General features: G+C 40.4%; 1 protein-coding gene across 1 annotated transcript in view; it reads left to right on the forward strand.

Annotated features, from left to right (window-relative positions):
- The window catches only part of fat3b (FAT atypical cadherin 3b), a 71002-nt gene that overhangs the window by 4016 nt on the left and 41626 nt on the right, over positions 1-25360 (forward strand). The window contains exons 3-11 of the mRNA XM_086226248.1: positions 28-162; positions 1250-1451; positions 8724-8842; positions 11755-11953; positions 18701-18762; positions 19734-20048; positions 21415-21625; positions 22246-22317; positions 24946-25082. Of these exons, the coding sequence (XP_086082374.1) occupies positions 28-162; positions 1250-1451; positions 8724-8842; positions 11755-11953; positions 18701-18762; positions 19734-20048; positions 21415-21625; positions 22246-22317; positions 24946-25082 (1452 nt within the window). The remainder of the gene's footprint in view (positions 1-27; positions 163-1249; positions 1452-8723; positions 8843-11754; positions 11954-18700; positions 18763-19733; positions 20049-21414; positions 21626-22245; positions 22318-24945; positions 25083-25360) is intronic.

Here is a 25360-nt window from a genome sequence, read left to right on the forward strand (position 1 = left end):
ATGAATGTGGTTGGATGCTTCGTACAGATCAATCCTGTGAGTGGGGTGTTGAGGATAAGGAGGGAGCTGGACTTTGAGAAACAGCAGTTTTTTAACTTGACCCTGCTTGCTGAAGACAGGGGCGTCCCCAGCCTCAGCAGTCAGACATTTGTGGAGGTGGAGGTGGGTACAATCCCTACACACACACACACACACACACACACACACACACACACACACACACACACACACACACACACACACACAGACACACACACACACACACACACACACACACACACTGCTGAAAATCATGGTACGTGTAACCAACTTCATATGTGCTCTCTATGCAAGTGCAAAAGTTCTATAATTTTTCCATTCAAATAATGGTAGACTTACAATGGCCGCTGTTTAACCTTGTAGTAGATGCAACGTGTGAGTCTGCAACATTCAGAATCCCGGTTACACTGCTGAAACTAAACAAGGCTGTGTATTGTTTATCACTGGCACCTTGACTAACTGAGCTGCAGGCATCCTGAGCTGAGCTGAGACAGGCCAGTATATACCACTGCTACTTTACCTGCTAAGTGACTGTTTTATTGTGAATCATTGGTCAAAACTGACCTTAATGACGATCAGTTAAGTTGTTCAGCTCAGTTCAATCCCATTCTGTTTGAGAGACTCTCCATTAGGGCTTCAATCCAATTGAATAAGATGCCTTGTCATTCAATCAGGTGTCAGTTTTTGAACCATACCCAATCCTAGTCCCTGTGGTTACCCTATGCAAAGTGAATAATGTATCAACATAATACTGGCCAGAATGTCTAAACAATGCTATCGGGGAACATGATTTTGAATATGTAATTCAAGGCTGCACAATTTTGGAAAAAAAAAAATAATAATTTTGATCTTGATGTGCTTTACAATATTAGAGTGAATATATACATTGTTCTGTTTTTTATTGGAAAAAAACCCATTCAACTTTTTTTTTTTTTAATTTATGGTTCTGGAGGACGTGATTTGTAAGCAGGTCATCTCTGTAGCACCACAGTGCTGAATCTAAATTGGTATTTTGACACAGAGTTAGCCTTTAACAATTGTGTCTTCCAGCAATCCAAACATTTTAATATGGCAAATTGTGATTTCAAAATTGTGAACAATTGTGCATCTCCAATGACATTATAGTCCAAAGTCTTGTATACTTTTCATTCTGGGTGAGATATTCACAATTCCTCAGTCAAAAATCATCAGAATCATTGCATTTCTTCAGGTGGTGGATGTCAACGAGAATCTGTATGCACCCTACTTCTCTGACTTTGCTGTGAGAGGCTCAGTGAAGGAGAACTCCCGTGCGGGCACAAGCGTCCTGACGGTCAGCGCTAAAGATGATGACAAGGGGAGAGATGGCATCCTGAGGTACTCTGTCAGAGGAGGCAGCGGACTGGGCACTTTCACCATTGATGAAGACACAGGTGCGACAAAGAAATTGAGTTTGAAGCCTACTTATATAAAATAGATATCCAATAACGTAGGTGTCATGGCTGAAATATTTCCGTTTTTTGGTAATCATTTCCTATGTCAGACAAGGAAATCATTCTTTGACAGTCATGATGAGAAGTGTGTACCCGTTGATTAACTCCCAGTTTTAATCATGCCTCGGTCACATTGTTTTGCAATCCATCAATCATGAAGTGACACACAGGAACCTTCACCAGTTGATTGCATGATATTTTTCTTTGTGTGTAGATGAGGCAGAGAGGTAAAGAGAGTCAGTGTTGATGGGATCTCACGTGGGAGCTGTGTACTGGGACATCATTACTGTAATGAGGGCAGCATGGTAGCTACACTGGCTGGGCCCTAAGGGCCAACAGTACAACTGATCCAGTACTTTGTGGATGGATAACATTGATCAAGGCTTTCCTGCACAGCAAACCCAGTCATTTCCACGTGTAGGCAAACGACTGTGACTTATTTAAGGACTTCTGACCCAAAAAAAGGAGGAGGGGAAAAAAAAGAATGTCGTTGTCTCCAGCTGTCCCGCAGTGTCAAAACCGCAGCTGAAAACATGTTGATCCAAACAAGAAGAAGTGACTCACTCACCCAGGGATGAAATGAATCAAATAAGCACTGTGAAAATGGGGCAGTTCATATTAGTTCATTGGGGCTTAGATCACGTATATTTTATTGAAACATGAACATGAAGATATTGAATGACAAACTGGTGTTGAGTAATAAAAAAAGAAGGACACAACATAAAATTTAAGATAGCAATGCAAGCAATGATCCTTTATTCTAAAAAATATGAATGGATCTTTGATAGCTCGTGTAACACCTCTCGTCTCCCTCAACAAAGTTAGGCGCTCATGCTGTAACGGCTGGATAAGTTATTGGTATTTGCGATATATCCATCAGAGAAATGGGGCTCCTGTTAGCACAGAGATATTAGCTTTAATCTCACACCCTCCCCGTTCACAGCCCTGCAAATACCAAGCAAGTCTGCACGTTTCCATGAGAACGGGAGCAGACGTGAGTGAGAGCTCATCTTTTCCAATCATGACTTGTTGCAGTCTGCATCGCAATCCATGTTACTGAGTCTTTTGACCCTAATATATCCCAGCTCTAATATTAAGACCCCCACTCATTCATATTCTCCTCAGGACATGGCAGGGCTTCTCTGGTAGTACTTTACAATTACTGCTGCTGAGAATTGTGAGATTATTTGAAACACTACATCCATGAAAGTATTCTAGAGGATGTCAGTATTTTTGCTAATTAAGAGTCTACGGAAATGTTACCAGATAACCTACATTACTACAATGTAAGAGGGTGATTTATTTGGTTAAAGTATTTCAATCCCTTCAGCAACGTTTTCCAAATCATATTTCCTCCTTGATCACATATCTAACCCAGTTCCTCTTATTTAGAGCACTTCTTAAAGGCTCTTCATCCTTGAAAGTTTTACTGCCACCGTTTTTTTTTTTTTTTTTAACATAATGTTAATGTATACATTTTACACATATTTTTACTACATTTTATCAGGTATATTATTTCGGGTAAAATAAACCCGTCATTAGCGACGGTGTGACTAATTTAAATGTTCGTGTTCTGGGGAGTGGAACTGTGAAGAATCAATTTCAAAACGTTTAAAATGAAGTTGAAATGCTGAGAATTAAATTGAAAAGCCATTAATAAAGTAAAAATGTTGAGATTTAACATAATGTTTATGTGAAGCATAAATGAGTTACGAACACAGTTGCTGAGCTACATACACTTGGCTGTGGAGGAAGCTGTCATCCCCAGTCGTGGTCAGTGGTGTTCAGGGACCAGATCAGCTGACTTTGTTCGTTATTCGACTTGATCAATGTTGGCGTTAATCTTATTGCTTCAACTTGAATATCAGCGTTTTGACTTTAGGCTCACCGTTTTTACATTACATGACATTTCTCAAAATTGTATTGCAACTTTCCCTGCTCATTTTTTCCCCTGTGCCCTAATACTTATTACTTTTATTGCTACTCAGTAGAAATTGTCAAAACATATTTTGTCACATTTAAATTGGAACCAGGTGTAACTGATCGCCGTTGATCGGCGGCTAAAGCCCCCCAGTAATGTGTGTATAATTTTAGTAATGTCGCTTGATTGAAGCACTTACTTTCTGGAGCGAATGGCAGCACTCCTCTGCTGGAGTCTGTGGTCACCTCTGGTCACAGCTGTCCCTACTGTACATGACTTACACTGGAGGCCTGTATTGACCTTTAACTAGGCTAATTAGTATTGACTCTAGTTGAGGGAGGAATGAATGGACAGACAGGGAGTATCATGCTGGCTCCTATTCGCTCCGATACACTCCTCATATAATTATGAGTGTAAAATAACATATATACTGTATTCATAGACAAAACGGTGTTGTAGTACAGACAGATCCCTGCAGGCTTCTCTGCGTGACACAGTTATTTACTTTTATATTACAAACTCAGTACGGAACATCAGCCAGTGAGAAAGTTTATTGAGTGCAGATTTTCCAGGGGAAATCAGAGTGCTTGTTAGAGCAGAAAGTGAAGGAGATGGGAGTGGAAGTGAAGCGAAGAGAGGAAAAGGAGAGGATGCAGGGGAGTCTAGAGTACATGAGATGTGCCAGAAAATGTACTGCTTTCTTCCTCCTCCTCCTCCTCTAGTCTTTTTATAATATTTTGGGGAAGGTTTTTTTTTTTTTTTTTTTTTTAAGTTGAAGCTTTTTGCTGTTATCTTTTCTCTCCTTAATTTCTGAGGCAATTTAAAAGTTTCTAACCAGGGCCCGTTTTATATCAAATAAGACAATACAGCTAAGTTTCCTCCTGTCTGTCACGTAACATAAGAAGCCAGTAACGTTTGCACGGCTTTGTTGCCCTACCATACTTTTTAACTGCCATGTTGAGTGGCTTTGCTGTGACTGCTTGTCAATCTGTGGCTCTTAGTGCCAAAACTAATGTGAAAAGAGAGTGAGTCAAGACTAAGAGAGAAAGTGAAATGGACAGAGAAAGAGAGAGAGAGAGAGTGTGTGACAGATCAATTTTTTTTTTTAGCCTGTCTGAAAGGGTTAGTTTCCATCTTTTGAAGTGAGGTTGTAAAAGATCTTCGTCCACAGTTTGTTTATAACCAATGTTAGATCACGGTCACCCAAGTTTGGTGAGTCAGGTAACGCACTTGCTATGCAGAGCATCATTGTGTTTTTTTTGCTATCTCAAGTATCACTTGGTGTACACATTCAGAATATTTTCACTGCTTCGCGTTGCCATGGGACAATCCTTTTACCTTTTGAACCATCTTGACTGTAGATTAGGTGCAGGAATACGGATAAAGGGCTGGTGTTTTTTTTTCTGAATAACGTGGCTAAAATATATTTTAAATCAAAGCACCTTGTGACACATTGTTTAGCTTGGATGTCCTGCCTGCTCAAACAAACCAGATCTACTGGTGATATTCTTTTAGAATTTTGGATAAATCCCTACTTCAAGAAATCAGGGCAAATTTCATCTTATGTCCACTCGTCATCGTTTAGTTTCACACGAAGCCATAAAACACCCCTCATTATGTTTGCTGCTCATGAATCACACTTATTTTAAATTTGTCAATTTTCACCATGCTCTGTATTGTTACACTTTTGATAGAGCAATGCATTATGGTTGATGTAGGCTTTAAGCAACATCACAGCCCTCCACCCCTCCTCCTTTATTTATTTTTTTTGCTATTCCATGTGTACCTTTGTATTCCACAGGCCGCCCAGTTTTATGAAATACCTCTTTAAGATGACTCACTCCTATGTGGGTGGAAAGCATAGGGGCAATCTATCAGAAAATAAGTAGGATCTTCTCTGGCTTAAACCCTCAGCACTCCAGCACTTTAAACAAAATTGGTATTCTTGTCATTGGTTAGGGGGGGAAAGCAAGCCCTGCAATTTCTCATTGGGTAGCTGTCAGAAGCCACTGTTACTCCATTAGTGTGTTTGCAAGCTCCAGGATTTGTCACAGTCAGGATGAAGCAGGCAAGCTCAGTTTGAATGTATTCAGCATCTGTTTAGAAATTAACAGTCTATTCATTTATGTCCACACAAAAAAATAGCACTCATGTCTCTTTCTGCGGGAGAGAATACTCTTAATATTTTCTCATCAGTCATGGGATTGATTATTTGACGTGGTGGCATTAATTAGATGGTGGGAATCACAAAATCTGTACGACATGGCAGATGGATGTAAACTTAAGTGTAAAATATGCCATGACCCCTTCCATTTTTTGTCCCCTCTTTGAAGTGTGTTATTTATGGTGAGAATGGATGCTGTCAAGTCGGATTTATATTGAATTCACTGAATAGTGCCTGTCGGTCTTAGAGTTCAAAGAGCTTTTGAAACAGCCAGCTCTGTTTTCCTCATTTCTCTCTCTCTCTCTCTCTCTCTCTCTCTCTCTCTCTCTCTCTCTTGCGCGCTCGCTCTCTCTCTCTCTCTCTCTCTCTCTCTCTCTCTCTGTCGAGCTATCTGACAGAGATGGGATGTGGTTTGAAAAGGACGCGGTCAAGGACAACAGAGCAAGGATGTGTTTCTGAAAACACTTTTGCTATGCATCATGCATGCCCTGGGCAACTGCTTAGTCATAATCTCACCCTCTCGTTCTGGTGATAAGGTTGCACCTTCACCACGCAGCTGAGGAGACTGCAACGAGACTGACTCTAGTACACAAAAACATTCATACCTCTAGTTACTCAGTTGTGTCACCTTTACTTCTGGGGTTGCGTGACCGAGTGTTTGGGAAGAGCAGGCAACTGCGACAGCAAGGAAGTTAAATTACACAAAAATACATATTAAGAAAGGATCAAACATCTCTTTTGAAAACCTGCTCGTGGTTAAAAACACATTATTTTGATTATTTTTGCTGAACATTGATTGTAGCATACAAAAAAAAGACACTCACTTTTTTTCCCAACTGAAATATTGGAAATGCTTGTCAGGGTGAAAACATGGATGCATTTTTTTCAACAAGAGGTATTCAACAAGAATAATAAACATTATTTGGAAGATATCCACCAACAGTTTTAGAATTGTGAAGGTCGGGCACAGGTTGACCTTTAACTGTGAAAGCTGTGGCAGTGTTCGGGCACAGGTTAATTGTCATTGTCTTGCACAGCATCCATGTTTTTTTTTTTTCATCAGCAATTTGAGCCCATCTGTGCGCCCATGGTTTGTTTACTGGTCGTAAAATGAGGTTCGGTCCACCACGTTCCTGTTTTGATTGAGCACAATGCCTTTGCACAATTGAATAATATATCTGCAATTTATTAGTTGCATTATTTCGAAGGGTAAGACGTACACACGGGAAAGTGAAGCAGGAGACACATGCAAAAGATCACAATTAAAGAATCGTCGTGCATCGCGCTTGCTGATTCCCGAGGGAGGCGTCGGTGGCCTCATCACCACTTTAAGATCAGCGTAGCTTTAATTTAATGTTGTGTTCAGCCTGACTGATAACAGGATAGACAAATATACCAAGTTTATTCATTAAATATCTGCAGTAAACTCCCTCAGCACGAAAGATAAGTCTGTCTCCCTTTCAGAAAGACACTGTGCCAATTAATGATAAAAATGTATTTAAATCTCCTGACACGCTGTCAAGTTTGGTCAGAATCTGTAGTCATGTGGTAATTATTCTTCACATCACATTCATCTGGTGAAAGTGTTTGGAGTTGAGTAGCAATTCTCCTGATAAATCCTGAGCTCCATTACAATGACTTATGGGAACTTTTCAGCTAATGTCTTTTGTGCTATATCAAAGTATTATTACTTTTTTAATGATTTACTTTAAAGATCAGCGAGGTTGTGTTTTAAGCATTCTAAATCTTTCACTGCACACTGTAATGATGCCTCTGTAGCAAATAACTTGAGACATTTAAGAAGCAATTCTAAAAACTGTAGTTATAAATTTGACAGAACTGAGGAAAGTCTCCCGGGAGAAACAGAATTCAACTTTTAGATTCTGGAATAAATATTTTTAGGGCTGACAGGTGGGAAACAACATGTCCCCACAGCCAAACTGTCATCCGTCATTGAAATAGCAATGCGCTAAGGTGCAAATGTGCCTTCTAAAGGGAATGGAAGAATTCACTGTTTGGAGTCTAATTTAGAGTCTAATAACAACCCTTTGTGACCACGTTTATTCATCCATCACCTCTTTTGAACGGCTTGGAAAGGCCCCCAACGCACCGATTGTTTAAATAGGCCCTGAATGTGTGCGTGCATGCTCAACTACAAATGAATACACAGACTCTTCACAAACATCTTGCATCTCTTTGAGTTACTTTCACTTCGTTGTGAAGTACCAGACTCATGCGTTTGTGGGACGGGCGGGCCATGAGCGCCATGATTAAACAGAAAACTGGAGATGTGATGAAAGCTTGTGCGCGCTGAGCCGAAACGCTTCAACTGCGCACTTCACTCTTATCATCTATTTCAGAACTATATCTAGTTCAGCCTATTTATACCTATCTGACTTGTGTTATTTTTCATGATATAATAAATATGAGTTTGTCAGATCAGAATTTTTTATTGTTTAAAATAATGCGACTCGTGACTTTGCACCGTTGTGCTGCTCCTGCATTGTGTCCACATGAAGCGAATGAAGCCTCGATCTTAAGCGTGCTGTCACGCGTCTGAGTGCGTCATTTTTTTTAACTTCTGCCTGACTGATAAAAAAAATAACAACAAAAACAGTGGCGCCTGCGTGTGACCCATTATTATGAGTGTTCCCTCTGTCCTTTCAGAGGTCACCAAAGCTGTCAGGTTCTCATCTTCCTTAAGGCCACAACACACGCCAGACAATGTATGTGTGTCTGTGATTTTTGGTGTGTGTGTGTGTGTGTGTGTGTGTGTGTGTGTGTGTGTGTGTGTGTGTGTGTGTGTGTGTGTCATTATTGGTGTGAAGCAGTTCACAGGATGTTTGGCAGTAGGCAGAAATCAGCAAGAGTGGTTTGGTCAGCTGTGATGAGAGATGTTAGAGAAGCACTGAAGATAAGAACACTAATACCCGTGAATGTCACTGAAGCCAGCGCACAAAGTTTACTCTTAATTTATGTCTTTGCCCCTGGAGGCTTAAAATTCATAGACTTTTTTTCCCCCCGTGAGATATTTTAGGAATGTATTCTAGTTATGACACCCAAACTGCACAAACACGCACAATATAGGTATGTATTCTCACATTAATATTTCTCTCTGCTTCAACAGGAGTGATTTATACCGCTGGTATCCTGGATTGTGAGGCGAAAGACTCCTATTGGCTCACTGTCTTTGCCACAGACAAAGGGGTCACACCGCTGTCCGCTTCTATTGAAGTCTTCATTCAGGTACCTACAGCCAATATTCTCTTTACACCGTGCATGCCAAACAGGCTGTATAGAAAAGGACATTTTTGCATGTAGATATAAGCATAAAATAACCCATTTGCAAGGTCACAGTCGTCAATGTGTGGAATATGACTTGCCTGTCCAGTAGATGCTAGTAATAATAACTTAATGCTTGAAAAATATCTTCTCCAGCACAGAAAAGTAGATTCAGAGCATGATTTGTAACTTAATACTTATCTCTCTAATTAAGAGACATGGCTGCAGCGAATTACAAGAGAATATATCTTAGTGTTTTTGAGAAACCAACCATTATAGTAAAAAATTGTCCTCTAGTTCACTAGATTCCCATCATAATGATTTTCAGTGAGCCAAATATTCCTCTGTCAACGTGGGTCAAATTCATCTACGTCTTGACCAGAAAAATACTGCCAATAGCTACATTCCCCCTTCAGGATCCAGGATCTACAGTTTGATCCTGATTGCCTCTAAAAGTAATTGGCTTGTTTCTTGAACAGTTTCTTTCCACCACAATTTCATCATTATCCTTAAGTTAGGTTCATCCGGCTAACAAACAGTCACAAGCTGGTGATCACAGTACTTCCTTGGTGGAGATAGTAATGATAATAATAATGATTATAATCATAATAATAAGAATAATAATGACAGTTAACACACATGGAGGCACATAGCACACAGTAGTCACCCGAGAGACTTTATACTAATGTGGCTAATGAGTAAAAAAAAATCTTTTAACTGAAAACCTAACAGCGGTGAGGACAATTCTATTATTTTGAGGGAATGAGAGAGAAACTGTCCCCGTTGGTATGACAACAAGCACTTGGGACCTCTAAGGCGAGAGCGAGCGAGACCTGTTAACAATTTGTTGAAAGAAACATAAAACAGGGGTGCTGAGAGGCAAGGACGGGAGTTGTGTGCTCCCTTTTTTGACCTTGTTAAGTTTTATACAGACGCTGAGGTGTAACGTCGGTGCAGTGTTCACAACTTGAACAGGCTTTGTAAAAGGATTCAGCAGAGAGAAACACCTTTTGAAGTCAGTCTTGTTACTCAAAGGCCATAAATACTATCGCCTCAATTTTTATATGGTGAGAGACAGGTGACTCTGCTGAGTGTCCACAGGGCAGTTGGAGGTTACTGCCATCAAGTCTCATGGAGCAGAATGTGTGAGTCTGCTTTCTGGGAGAGAGGAAAACATATGAAAATAAATAAATATAATAAAAAATATATTTATTTTAAAACAGTTTAACCCGCTTTCCGATCTCAAAATATTAACAGAAGAGATAGGAGTTTGTGAATCCATTCCTTTGATGAGAGACTTGAACGAGAGGATTGAAAGACTGTCTACAGGTCAAAGGTTGCAGAGAATTCACCTGACACTGCAGGTAAAGGAAATGAATGCAAAGAAACTGTACCATTGAAGTCACACTAAATCCAATTAGCAACAGACTCAAGTGCAACACATTGCTGCTCTGAAGTTAAAGTTGCTGTAAAATCAATTATAAGGCTTGATTGAACCAGATGACAAGCCAGAAAGCTTAGCTCTCACGGAAGGAGCGTAGTCTCACGTGACCGCCACCACAGTGCAGTGGTGTGTGAGTGTGTTTTATCACAAGAACAGTCAAGACATCCTTACCGTACAGTTAAAAAAATACATGAATGAGAAGTAATGTATATGTAAATTATAAATAGGGGAATATATTAAAACAATGCAAGTGGAAAATAAAAAAAAATAGTAAAGTATTACATGTTAAAGAGTGTGATATGCTTTATAAATGAGTCAGATAAAATATATTTTGTTGTCGTCTTTTTTTTGCGTGTTTTAGATGATTGAGACATGTATTCGTTCATTCATCGAGCAGTTTTAATCCTCCATATTGTTGAGGAGGAATAAGATAATGTCCACGTTATTCAACCGAGATGAACAAAGTTTATCAGCCATCCGTGATCTGTTGTCTGGACGACGGTTATTGAGGTCAGATATGTTGTATGTATGTTGTTATGATGCTGCGCGGGGTGGGGGTATATACACGTATGTCCACTATCTGATCCCTAATATCATTTATTTCCAACCACTTTCTTTGACAAAAGTTTTATGTTCTTTTTGGCCAAATCAGTGCTCCTACTGGAATCAGTGATAGTCATACATCCATATTGACATTATGGAGCTGAACAGGCTGTGTGTGACTCTCTAAAGTGCCAGCGGTGCTCAGTAAAGCAGATAACTATAGCAACGGAAGCAAGATATACACAATTTTCTGGTTCGGCGTCTATAATATTTCACATTACAGTAAGTAATCCTCTGTTAAAACAATCAAGTACACACGCTGCTACAAGACTATTCAGCCTTTGGGGAAAAGGTTCAACAATGTGTGAAAGAATAAACAGCCTTTTTTTTCCTGGCTTGGAGCTATTCAGGTGTGTGGTGGCGTGATCGGTTGCTTCACTCCCATCCTCTTCATCACAGACAAAAATAGGGAGATTAATCAGACACAGGTGCTCCTCATTTACCCGCTGAAGCATCTTGGCTCCGTGTAGCTCCCAGCAAACACTCAGTCAGCGCTCTGTTTGTCATAAATATTCTAAATGTATGCTGTAGAAGGGAAATGAATTTGCAATGCATTTAAAGTGTGACATCTCTGACATTTTCTGGTTAAAAACAAAAAAACAAAAACAAAAACATATCCATTTTGTGATTGATAGCAGATCAGATTTAGCCCGGTCGGTGCTGCATTCCCTGCGTGACTTGTTGATTAAGCTGCGCTTAAATTTGCGTGTAGATTTTTCCTTGCTTTTGTATCTGCACAGCTGGTGTCTGTTGTGATACTAAGAGCTGTAAAAATGAACATCAAGTGTGTCCAATCTCTCTTTCCTTCCCTCCCCGCTTTATCTCTCAGGTGGAGGATGTCAATGACAATGCGCCGCTCACCTCGGATCCTATCTATCACCCAGTCATCACGGAGAACTCTCCAAAGGATGTGTCCGTCATCCGTATCCAAGCACAGGACCCTGACCTCACAGCCACACCTAGTCGTCTAAGTTACCGCATCACTGCTGGAAACCCACAGAATTTCTTCTCTATCAACCCAAAGACAGGTGAGACACACACGATGCTGGCTGTAGAATATAGTCGAGTTTTAATGGCACAAGCAGTGATCCATCATTCAGTGCATATCTTTACATGTCTCTTGAGCACATTTTCTCTCATCAGGCACCATCGTCTTCACATTCATTCAGTAAAAGGCTTTATTACCCACATAAGAGACTTTTGTGCCCACATATTCAAACATCTAGGACGCTGAGAATCTTAACTAAATATTACTTGAAGTCTGACATATGGGTGTAATCTCTTTGCACTGCTCTTGAGGAAATGAATTTAGTAATGCTTTATTAAGCCGGTGTGTGTGTGTGTGTGTGTGTGTGTGTGTGTGTGTGTGTGTGTGTGTGTGTGGGGTGGGGTGTAGGGGTGTGCGTGTGGACTATCTTTTAATCAGAAAAGAGTTAAGTCAAAGTAAATTCTTTTCAATTATACCTTTATTCTCTCAGGAGGTTGAAAACGGTGCATTACTGCGAGAGGTCTGATGTATAGCAGCATGAAAAATACACTTCTCTCAGAAAGTAACCTGTTAGAAGCAATGTCGATGAGCGTGGGCGCTCGTGTGTGCGCGCGTGCACTCAGATTGGAATAATGTTTAATTGAAGTTAAAGAAAAAGATATGCTTCCCGCTCCACTATGTATGAGATCAAGAACCCAATCTTGATCTCATACATAGTAGAGCAGGTTAAAGCAGCCTGAGATAGTATAATGATGTCCAGCCCGTTGGTGTACGTTGCCTTCCTGCGAGCCTGTGTTGAAATACTTAATTAGAGATTAAAGCCTGCAAACACGTGTGCAGTAATGACAGATACATCCGCCTGCTGTTCCTGATCCCCGTACCAATTTAACTTCAGTGTGTACATGTAAAAAGCGCATCGTCTCTGGATGTTGTAAGTTCGGCTGGTCAATCCTCTGATTGAATAGTTAGATTTTCTCCTTCACTGGTTTGATTTGAAAATGGAATATAAATATGGAGTTTTTCCTGTAATTATACACATTGATATGAGTTTGATCCGTCCCTACAGAGCACCATGCCAGATGCAGTGCAGCTTATATCAGTACTCCTAAAAAGTATTTTTGCCAGGTTTTTTTTTTGACAACATTCATGTTGGGATTATTTTGTGCTCATATATTATTCATTCATTCTCAAAAAGTCTGCGGAATTTTATATGGATTTGACATGCTTAAAAAAAATAACAATGACATTTCTCAAATCCTTTTTTTTTTTCTCATTTGTGCAGCCAATTTCTGTACATAAAAATCGTCTCATCCTGTTTTGAGAGAGTCCCTGTCAGAGCTTGTCTTGATGTCATTGCCGCAGTCTCCCTGAACTAGAAAACCTTTGTTTATGATTAATTATGACATCTGGGCGGCACTTCGGTGAATGAACGACATGCTCTAAAGAGTTACAGCTAGTTTGTTTTTAGCTCTAATCAAAGTGTTTGTGGTTTATTGAGCACACGGCTGGATAAAGCAGATGGGGATTATATCGGATGATGATGATAGCTTGTAAACAGAAGATTTCCAACAGGTTTACTTGTCTGTTGTTGGTTCCTAAGGAGCTCCATTAGCATCAAATATACATGGCTGACTCTTTCTGCATTCTGGAGCAACAAAGCAGCTGTGTAAAAAAACTTCTTTGTGAGCTTAAGGCACCTATTTGTGAGTACCTGAAAGGCAAAATACACTTTTCGGGGTGAAGTATCGTTTTAAGCTACTCAAAGATGTGTTTCAGGCCTAGCTGTCAAATCGTTGACTTCAAGATGGTCCCATACATTTAAAGTTCCATTTGAGAATTATCAGAAAGACAACGTTTAATATCCTCTTGTGACGTCTTATCTTGCCTCTGCCCTAGATTAAGTTATGAGCGTTAGATATGTCAATGGAGAGATCAAAACCAGATGGCTCCTATGTACTCTAGCATGCAGTCAGTTGTCCCTGGTGCATGTTCATTCTGTTTGTAAATTAAAAGGAGATATTTCCATTTCTCTTCCTCTATTCCTGATACAATATGAATATGCTGTGTGCATTTTAACATCATGGGTATAATATTGATGAAGCAGACTGAGCTGAACAACGGAGTAAGGCTATTATTGATGTCTACACGCACACACACACACACACACACACACACACACACACACACACACACACAAAATCTCCCTCTCATGACCCTTTAGAATCCTTGAGAGTAAAATATGTTACAGGTCATATATCTTATAGTCATATAAATATTAATGTGGCAGTAATCAGTTGCTGTGTGTGGTAAAATGATGTGAATTCTTTCCTTTTTTTTCAGCAGATTAGAAGTAACACATCCCATCATTGTGTTAATTATTTATATGTGGTGTTTGTGTGTACATGTGTGTGTGTATATGTGTGAGAGAGAGAGAAATAGAGAGAGGGAGAGAGAGTTTGTGTGTCATTTTAATTAATTGATTAATTGCATACCGCTGCGTGTTAGTGGGGAAATCTCTTGTTTCCATGAGTCGCTGGAGATAACACCACCTCATACAGTGCAACATTATATGAGAGAGAGGGGTGTGTGTGTGTGTTCACACATCTCTTTGGGTAAGCCAAAACACACTTCTAACAACTGTATAAAAATGTTTTGTGTGTGTGTGTGTGTGTGTGTGTGTGTGTGTGCGTGTGCGCGCACGCACGCGTGTGTGCCACAGGGGAGTGTTTTTAGCCATCTGAGCCCTTGTACTGCCTCCTCTGTCAAAGACTCACAGTATTTTGATGTGTTACCCCTTAATTCCATACAAGAGTACCCATTTTGATGACTACCCTGTTCACTCTGTGATAAATGTACTTTCACTGCAATGCGGAGCAATTAGTTTTTAATGTTTCCAGCGTTTCATCTCCTTCAGAGGCCACACCTTTTCATGGCTTCTCCCAGCTTATTAAAGCCTAATAAAATACTCTCGTAGAATTTTATTGTGGATCTTCTGCAGTTTTAGTGACTCACAATCAGCATAATTTTCACAATAAAATGACTTAGCTTTGCCAGTGAGACATGAAGAATGATGAATAGCCGCCTGGTTGATGTGCCTTCATGAAACAATTGCTAGCCCTAAATGACCTGAACTGCTGGCAACTCTTTACGCTTCAAATGGCTTCTTAAAAAAATAGGTTTGGTATGGCTTCGATGCAATACATTTTTTAAAGTTCACAATCTGAAAGTGTCACTTTTGAAAGGTTTGAGGAACTACAACAATTCCCTAAAATGTATTGAAGCAGAACCGCTGTGACAGCTTACTGTGCTGTCACATTTTCTGAGGGTGTGCAAGCGAAGCCGACCTCCTTGGGGGTGAAAACAGAGCAGATAAGTGTTGACACAGGGAGTTAGATGTAGTGCTTCTTGTTAAAGAGTGCCATCAGGGAGTCATGGTGGCTGTGTGACCTTTTTTTTTGGTTTTGTTTTGATTCTAAAGCCATTTATTAGATTGTATTAGTTTAACTGTAAGAATCAATCGTCCATGTTTGAGTCATCATTCATGACCAGTGTTGAACAAGAGCCTGAATTAGTTTTGGAAACTAAACTTTTATTTTTAATGTCACTCCATTCAGGTATTGTATAGGAGGTAGACAACTTATTAGCCAATGATTAGACCTTATTGACCCTGTGCAACTGAGAACGACGGCTGTGTCGTGAGTGGGTACAATAGGAATTTTGTGGTTAATGGTTCAGGTAGCCAAGTGGCGGTATGAATCGATTACCTGGACATTGATATAAATTATGTTAACGTATCAGCGTGTGTGTGTGACTTCAACCACTTGGAGGGCATAAACAAGACCACGGAGCAGATATTTAGGCATGACATGTACAATCAGTCCCAAATTGGTAAAACAAACTGGGATTTTTGTGTTATAGTCTGGATAGGGTAGATGGCAATTCTCCAGGAAATTAATCTAAGTCTATATAAATACCCCCAAAAATGACTTAAGTAAGCTGGTGTGTGTGTGTGTGTGTGTGTGTGTGTGTGTGTGTGTGTGTGTGTGTGTGTGTGTGTGTGTAGTTATGATATATTTTTCCTCACATCCAATTAATATGGAAGCTTGTCCTACTGCAGATGTGCTGTGAGCTGTAGATCATTGATTTTTATCAGAGTTGTTACTCGTGCTGTGTTCTGATGAACAAGCCCCACCTCCTCCCCCTCTAGCCCCCCTCTCTCACTCTCTCTCTCTCTCTCTCGCTCTCTCTCTCTCTCTCTCTCTGTGCAGCTTGCCGTTCTAGATTTACTCCTAATTTGCTTGATTGAAGGTAGCCTGCGTAGCGAGCTCAAGGTGACACTGCGATATGTGCAAGCACGAGTTTGTGTATGTGTGTGTACGTGCCCGGTTTCAGTCATTGAATGTTGACTACGCTAAGCATCCAACATAATCCTACTCCACCGCAACGCCTCATTACCCTGAAACAAATGCATAATCATTGTAAATATTGTGTTGGAAAATCCGCAATGAAATCATCCTAATGTTTAATTCTTTCTATGTATGTCTTTATTTGCATTTCTTGTGTATGATACTTTGTGTGCAGGCTGCAAATGAAAATATGAAAGCAACAACAAACAGGATAGTAATTCAATTCTTATATCAGTGCATTTGTAGTTGTGTGTTAGAACAAAACGTCCATGTGCTCTTCACTGTATTTTGATGAGATGCTGAATGTGATACAAGCACTATTATCTACAGTGATCGTTCCCGAAGGAAGTCGTTCGACATCAGAACAGGTTTTGTATTTCTAAGTGTTACAGGAAGGCAAATGGACCCAGAGACATGCTGTAAACCTGGTATATAAAGGGCTGAGTCTGCCTTTAGGGTTATACCTGCATTCTCTTTATTTGTTTCACAGCACGGCAGAATGTCAGAAGAGCTTTTGATTTGTACATTTTCTACTGACATTCTCTATGTGTGTGTGTGTGTGTGTGTGTGTGTGTGTGTGTGTGTGTGTGTGTGTGTGTGTGTGTGTGTGTGTGTTCGGGGAGGGCGCTGCCATGGTTGTATAATGACAGTGATGTAGCAGGCAAATCAGAATAAGAAATGCTGAAATTAAAAGAGGAAACAAACAACATCAAGGGAATCTGTGATCTATAATGCAGCCTGCTAGCTTTTGTCAAATTGTCTAACCATCATCTGAATAATCTGGTTCCATCAAAGCTTTCATCAATAGCTCCTTTCCTACTGTCCTGCTGGCATGCTGGACCACTGAATGACTCTCAGCTATACACATTCTCTCAGGGCTGCAGGCCATGGTTTTTTGGAACATTGTGTACATGTGAGTCTAACTGAACACATAACATGCACCCACTGGTTTGAACCTGGATACAGTAGAAATTAAAAAAATATAACAACATCGTAGCATCTGTAAAGCCATGAGCACAGGTGATAAATCATTTGAAGAGGAGGATGAGATACCAACTCTCAAACTTTTAGGAAAAGGAAAATTGACTATTCTCATCATTGGACCTTTTTTCATATGTGTTTGAGTCAAAGTCATGAGATAAGGACTACGATTATTTTGAATTGTTCTTGTATTTAAGGAGTTTATTTTTAATTCATTTTCAGTGATTGTTCACCCAAAAAGTGTTTTTTCATTTGCAATTACTTGCAAATAGGTGTCTTGAACTCACACATTTGTATTTTCAGGAAGATGCAGTAAGAGCCAGACACGTTTAGCTTGAAGCTAATGGCTACAACCTACTAACAGGAGTAAAATCAGTTGACAAACCGAAGCACCATCCACATCTTCTTTATCCTGCCAAGAGCTCAGTAGTACACTGATGTTTTTGCTGCTGTTAGCCATCAGTCACCGTTAGCCTCAAGCTAAATATACATTGCTGTCTCTCTCTGCATTCTGGAGTCACAAAGAAGTGATGCAGGAGGGTTGTAGGAAAAGATGACATTGTGAAAACTTGACAAGCAAAAAAACCTCACTTTTGGGAGTGTCACTTCAAAGTGCTTGTTTTTGCCACCGACGGGCTCAGATTGTTGAGATCAGCATCTGACAACATCATTGAAAGCATTCTACAGAGATAGACGTGAGTTTAACGTGTAATTGAAGTCTCGCTCTGATCTCACTTGAGGGAGAGTTTCCCATGATCTCTCTGGTCTCTGCTGTCTTTTCCAATTTATTTTGGACACATAAAAGAGTGTCTCTAACACAGCCATGTCAATCAGAAGGGGGGAAATCCACTGATGCAGTAAGAGTGTTGTGTAGTGTGGAGTTCTCATTACTGCTGGACTCATGCAGATCGCTCAAAAAAAATATCACTCTTCACAACACTGGTGTTCTCCCTCTGTGGGCGTGAGATCACACAGCCACACCACCACTTTCCTGTGTCTCTCTACTGTCTCGTTCGTTCTGCTCTGCCTCAAACGAATATTACCATCGTAACCCAATACCTCATTCACATCAAAATCAGTTGAATATTGGTCCGTGACGTTGGAAATAAATTATTTGTTGCCGTCTGTAAACTTGTCAAACACTCGTACAGAAAACAAAAGTGAAGCTGAGGAAGGGATGCTCTTACTGACATTGTCAGACTCTGACAGTAACGATCTGACCATGTAGCTGCCAAAAACACTTTTAATTGCCTAATATTATGTCCCAGTCACAGTGGTCTCATTTAACATTGGAACACGTTCAACCATTGTAGTCCTTACTGATGATTTCGACCCAGATGCACACAAAACTTTCAGTATTTGTCTTCGTGTAATTTAAACTTTCTCTTTTATGATTTCAGGGCTGATTTCAACGACCGCAAGAAAACTGGACCGAGAACAACAGGCAGAACACTTCCTGGAGGTACAGTAAAACCTGAACATTGTTCAATGGGTTTATAGTGTTATTTATCTGGCCATGCCACCTGCCACTGCCCACTATTAACAGAGACAGGTTGGAGGACAAACATGGCAGTCGTTCAAGGCTTTACAAACTGTGATGAATGGCTGTAGTTTTGGGCCCCAGGTTTGGGATTTTCTAGATATAATCATTCATCACTGGTTATCTTCTCTACTCAGGATGGAAAGAGGAAGGATAGGAGTTGCTCTGCCCAGCATTTGATAAGCGCAGACACTGGCCATCCAGATAGCTCAGCGATGTTGCTGCTCTGCATGCAGATGAACCTGATAATCAGGGATTCTTGACTTTAGAGACGCACTTCCCCAGACATGTCATACAACTTATTAAATGCCTTTGAATCAAGCAGCACTTTGCCCTCTTTGCAGAATGAAAAGAAGTAACCTCAAGTTGACCTGCAGTATTGTAGCTTGGTATTTTGTTTCTGTATCGCCTATTGACTTGTCTAGACTCACTAACTGTGTATGCAGCTTTGTTCAGCACCAGTACATAATAAGAACAGAAGAAGAATTGAGGGAAGCTTGAACCTAACAGGATCTTATAGTCAAGTATCTAAAAGGAGTCGTGGGCAGAATTGAGGGCAGAGAGTCACGTCGTCCTGTCCTGTGATTTCAATAAGAAAGCCAGTCCACACATGCCACCCACTGCTCCGCCTGCCAGGCTTGGCTGCCTGTCTGTAATTAATAGTCTAGTGAGCAGTCAGGCTGGCAGCCATGGTGTTCACCCTGATTTGATCCAATTGATCTGTGATCAGACCTTTGCCTCTGCCTCCAGGGGATCAATAATATAGAAAGATTTCCCGTGAGCTCAGCTCCACGTGACCCTGCACATTCCAGTCGCACACATTTAACATTTGATGAAATGTACATAATTCAGTACAATACCACAATCATTTCAAAACACATGTTTTTCCTCAGGTGACGGTTATCGACGGCCCCGTGACCACACGCCAGTCAACTGTTTGGGTCATCGTGCACATCGAGGATGAGAATGACAACCCGCCCACCTTCCCAGAGGTCACCTACCGCATCAGCTTGCCTGAGCGAGACCGCAACAAGCGCGGTGAATCGGTCTACCGTGTCTTTGCTTATGACCGTGACCAGGGAGCCAATGGTAACATCACATACAGCATCGTCGATGGTAATGAGGATGAAAAGTTCAGTATCGATCCTAGGACAGCTATGGTGTCATCGAAGAAGATGGTGACAGCAGGCAGCTATGATATCCTCACTGTGAGTCTTATATTCCCCCTTTAGTTCAGTTGATTTTTTATCATAAGAACGCATGATGAACTTTCATAAATTCATTCTTATAATGACCAGGGATCTGGTGTTGTGTAGTTCCAAACCCGGTTACTGATATTCATCCCACACCAGAGAAATTTTGAGTTGGCACAAAGAATTTTGATTTAAGTGTAATACATAATACATATAATACATAAAGTAACACTTGTATTTCCATCTGATACTTTTATCATTAAATACAAGCACAATATTTGCTGCTTTATTTGTATTAACCACACCTCGTGCTAAATATGCGTTCATCGTACACCATCCTACTTTGCTGCAGATGATGAGTTTTCTCATGTCAGTGATTCTCTGTTCAGGTCCTGTTACCCAAGTATGATTTTGTGCTGGAGTGATAGCAAAGGAAAAAGGCATGCCACAGCATTAAGAAAAATAAAACCCACCACAATTCTCTCCGATTTAGCTTTATTTCTTTATTTTCTCTAGGTAATATTGGTCCATAAGAAAAAATAATGGTGAGAATAATGTATTTGGCTCACCGGCTGATGAGCTGTTTGAAGCCAGCAGGTGCAGCGATGCATTCAGGATGTGATGACCTCCACCAGGGAAGTCATGGTTTTGGTTTGGTTTTTTGCCCGTCTGTTGAATACGCAAACAAACTTTCTCCAAACTTGCTGTGGAGCTGCAGTTTGAACCAAGGAAGACTTCATTCAATTTTGGGACAGATTAGTCACAGCGCCATCTGGTGGGTGACCCGCTGAGTGGGTCAACCGGAAACCTTGTTAGTGGGTTACTGTGGAGACTGTGAGTTGGTGAGGAGGCCAAGTTTTACATTTTGCTGTAATACAGCAAACTTTTTTGACTTGACTCCACATGATCAGATCTTTTCCAAATTTCAGAGAGTGACTGACTGATGTTAAGTGCCTGATGTTAAAAAAAATACAACGTAATTTTATTTACATCGAAATTACATTGTGCTGACATCACTGGATTACAGCAGAACAATAAATTGTGTTCTCTAGCGTAACTCACTGGACACAGGAAGTGATATTGTCCCCACACTGGATGCATTGGTCTGTTCCTTCTTCCAAATATTACCAGGCTTCACTTGCCTCTTTCCACTTGCTACTACTTTTACATTGGCTTGGCTCAGCTTGGCGGAGGAACAGGCTCTGGGATTGCCTTCTGGTTAATTATCTGAATAGGAGGGACATTAACAGTTAATCTAGATTAAATCTATTCATTTAACCAGTAAAATCTACAATCTGGTGTTTCATTATTCCACTAATATTCGGTTTAATGATTCTTGGGTGTGTTGGCTGATTGTCTGATTAATCATCCCTCCTCTTAGATAAAAGCAGAGGACGGTGGTGATCCTCCGTTGTGGTCCACCGTCAAACTCCACGTGGAGTGGATTCGAAAACCTGCACCCTCACTTGTGCCGCTGCTGTTCACCCAGAGGTGCTACAATTTCTCTGTTCTGGAAACAGCTGTTGTGGCTCAGCCAGTGGGAGTGGTGGCCGTGAGCCAGTCCAGCACTCCTGTTTGGTTCAACATCATCGGTAAGAAAGAGTCGCGTGTCATATTATATCATACCGTTAAGCAACAAAACTGATGATGTCGAGAGACTTTCTGAGCTCTACCGCCAATAAAGCAGCACTTGTGCTACTTTAGATCTGGTGAGAAGCCATTTTTCTGGTTCTACGCTATCTTCCTACAAAAAATGTGTGCACTCTGTCTTACCCCTTTATAAGTTACTTCTCACAGAAACACTGGACAGATAGACTCATTATGACTTGCTTAATTTTAGGGTCACGACTGCTTTTTAGTTGGAAAATGCAGATTAAGTGAGTTTATCCAATTCCATCCTTAACGCTGACATGAGTGGAGAAATTGTGCAGGATAAAGTGATTAATATTTCACTTTTATTAAAAATAACCATGCTAATGATGAGCTCTCAAACTGACTCAGATCATCCATAAATTAATGTGATTCCCCACACTTCGCTGAGGTATTCTGATTAAACGTCCGCTTCTGTTACTTCATATAGCAAAGACAAAAAGTGAAAAAAAGTCGACTCTTCACAATGCTGCATAGAGATGATGCAGACAAGTGATCACAAGAATATCTCTTACAGCCTAAATATTAATATCCATTTCTTTCTCTCTTTCTCTATGTTAAGGAGGACGACTCGCCAGAGAAATGTTCTACATTCCTCAGAATGCATGTGGAAGGAACTGCTCGCTCGATACAGGTCTGGTGAAAACAAATTTTGACAAACGTCTGTCTCAAATGCTTCAGGTTTGAAGAAATTCAAAAAAGTCAGCAAATGCAGCATAAAGCACCAGGGCCTTGTTTAGCCGAGGGCGGTATTGATTGATCTCAGTTTGAAGAAGGATTCACACACGACTCCACACAACCAGCGCCGGTGTGTTTATCTCTGCTTCACTTGAGTACGTTTATATGATGAGTTCAACTACTAGGCTGCAACTTTTAAGAAGTGTAATGAGGAGGTGGTGCAGTCCAGGAATTTTTGAAATACAGACAATGTATTCTTACATCTGTTATGCTTTTTCTTACCTTTAAAAAATCACTTCATAATGATCACTCGAATGACTTGTACCTCCTGTCTTTCGAAATACCGATATTTTACATTTCCATTTTTTTTTTACCTGCTGAATCTACAATGTCTTCACGTACAAGTCCATTCTGTGCACAGGAAAATTTAAATTTATGCACAAGATGCATAGCGGCCTGTGATTGCCTCTAAACTACTCATGGTGTCAGAAGAGCTGCGGTTACTTCACGACATACAGAAAAACCTCTCTGCTCCCAGCAGACGAGACGTGGAAAGAGACATTCACTGTCACCTTCTGCACAGTGAACCTCAAACGCCAAGTCACTAGAGTTGCAACAGTTAATTGAATCAGAATGAATTCAATCAAAGAAAAATAATTGCCTACTTCTTCATGGTTTCAGCCGTTTCAGTCAAGCAAAAAGGTGCTTGTTCTAGGCTCTCAAATATTGGGATTACTGCTTTTTTTTTTTTTTTGGTCAAAAAATGTAAAATACAATTGATGGGCAAAAGAAGCATTTGAACACAGCAGTTTGAGCACTGGAAAATTTGGAATGAGTATTTTTTTTTTCTCAAATTTTATTCACATTTTATTGAGTAAAGACTTCATTGAATCTTAAAAGCTGCAGCTCTAGAAGCGACCGTGACCCGTCAACCCTTCTTGGTTGTGGATGCATGCATGAGTTGAAACTGCGTGGTGGCCCAAAGGAAACGTGGCGGGGTTTTTTTTCCCGTGGTGATTCCACAATTTGGTTCAACAATATTGCGCGACATGGAACAGCTACTGTTCTACAGAACTCCCTCAAACTACAGTTTTCCAAAAGTGAATGTCATCGTCAACAAATAGCGATGAAATAAAGTTTACTAGAGAGCTTGAAAAGAAGGAGCCGTGTAAATGTCTCTGGATGTACCGAGCGCGGCCATCAACTAATTTATGAGATTATCTAAAGAAAGATGGACAGAATAGTGGTTAGAAGGATAGAGGGGTTTCCAGATTAGCAGATAGGCACGCTCAGGGCACGCAACTCAGAGGACGAGTGGACACAGACACATGCACATTGTCCACATGTATGTATAGAATGTGTGTATCTACAAACAAGCACTTGTGAGTATTTATGTATATAGATGAATGGATGGATTACTGGTATTGGTATTTCATTTAAATGCATGTGAATGTATGTAAATAGGATTTTTTGTTTATTTTTTTAGTTTTTTTTCTCTCTGTCACTGGGTGTATGAAAACAAAATGAAAGCTAGAGGAAAGAAAGATGAAATTATTGGAATTCAATTTCTGTTATATGTATTTGTTGCCGTTATGTCGTTTTAATTTTAGATGTCGTGCCTCCGCCTTGTAATGCTTTCTTGAGAGTTGGTGATCTTTTCACACGTTTCTATGAGATCGTGATGAGATTGATGTCACTTCTCTCGGACATCAAACACTAACATTTTTAATTTGTTGATTACTAATCTCACTAATCTGTTCAAAGCACAGAACTCGATCAGTCACTGTATCAACAAATGAAACACGTGCGTTACGTCTCTTTTGTTACATTTTTTACTTTCCTCCATTTTTAAGACTAAGCCTTACTTTATTGCATGTTTTGCTTATAGAAAGTTATTTTTACATCCATTCCTGTGTTTAACGCTGTGAGATTGTCCCCTCTTTTAACATTGACCCACCTCCTTCACATAAAAAAAGTGAATCCCTGTGACCAACCCAACACAAATCAGTGGTTCTGTGAAAAATGTCCTATCAGTATTCATTAGCAGAGAGGAGCTCAAGCTCCCAGATATCTCAAGAGAGAGAGAGAGAGAGAGAGAGAGAGAAAGAGAGATGGAGAGAGACAGAGAGCGGCTGGGATGAGACGAAGGATGGTCCTGAATACCTAACACCTACTGTATCAATCCTCCCTTCCTTTCTCACTCTCTCTCTCTCTCTCTCTCTCTCTCTCTCTCTCTCTCTCTCTCTCTCTCACTCTAATCAAACATTAAGCCTCTAAACTGTACACTCATCGCCTGTGGAAAAGACCCGGCTGCAGGTTTTTGATCTCTGAGATGGGTTGTGTTTAGGAGTGATAAGATAGATGTTTGTGTGTGGCTGTTCACAGCTCTCAGGCTGACAAGTAAGTTTGGTGCTACAATGCACTGCATTTTATTTCACAGACCCTCCAGCTCCAGACACAGGCACTTGGCCAAAAATAATTACACAGTAATAATTTAGAGCACCTTAGATTACCACGCAAAGGGAATACTAAATGACTTTGTGTGTGTGTGTGTGTATGTGTGTGTGTGTTTGTGTGATTCCAGGGAGTTTTGACATGCAATTTGACCTTCAAGTGGGAGTGGGCACGCTAGTGGTAGCCAAGCCGCTGGATGCAGAGGTGCAGTCTGTCTACAACATGACAATACAGGTGACAGATGGGACCAACATTGCCACAGCACAGGTATACACACTTCTGATTTGTGATGGGCCTTTCTTTTTACACACTAAACTCACATCAGATTGAATTATTGTTACCTACTCCGAAGGAATGTGTTCACGCCTCCCACGCTCACCCTCCTTTCCATTATATTTGCTGACTATGAAACTGGCTTTTTTGATGTTGCTGTTGTTTTCTTTGCTCTTTATTTTGCGCTTGCTCTCTTGGCTGGCCTCATAGGTATTGTGTAGTTAATCCAAAAAGCGTGGATTAATGGGATTAACCTGGGCATTTGCTTTAGT

This window comes from Aulostomus chinensis, chromosome 15 (genome assembly GCF_037954235.1).
Source record: "Aulostomus chinensis isolate RoL2024-O1b breed Wild chromosome 15, RoL_Achi_v1.0, whole genome shotgun sequence".
NCBI classification, from domain to species: domain Eukaryota; kingdom Metazoa; phylum Chordata; class Actinopteri; order Syngnathiformes; family Aulostomidae; genus Aulostomus; species Aulostomus chinensis.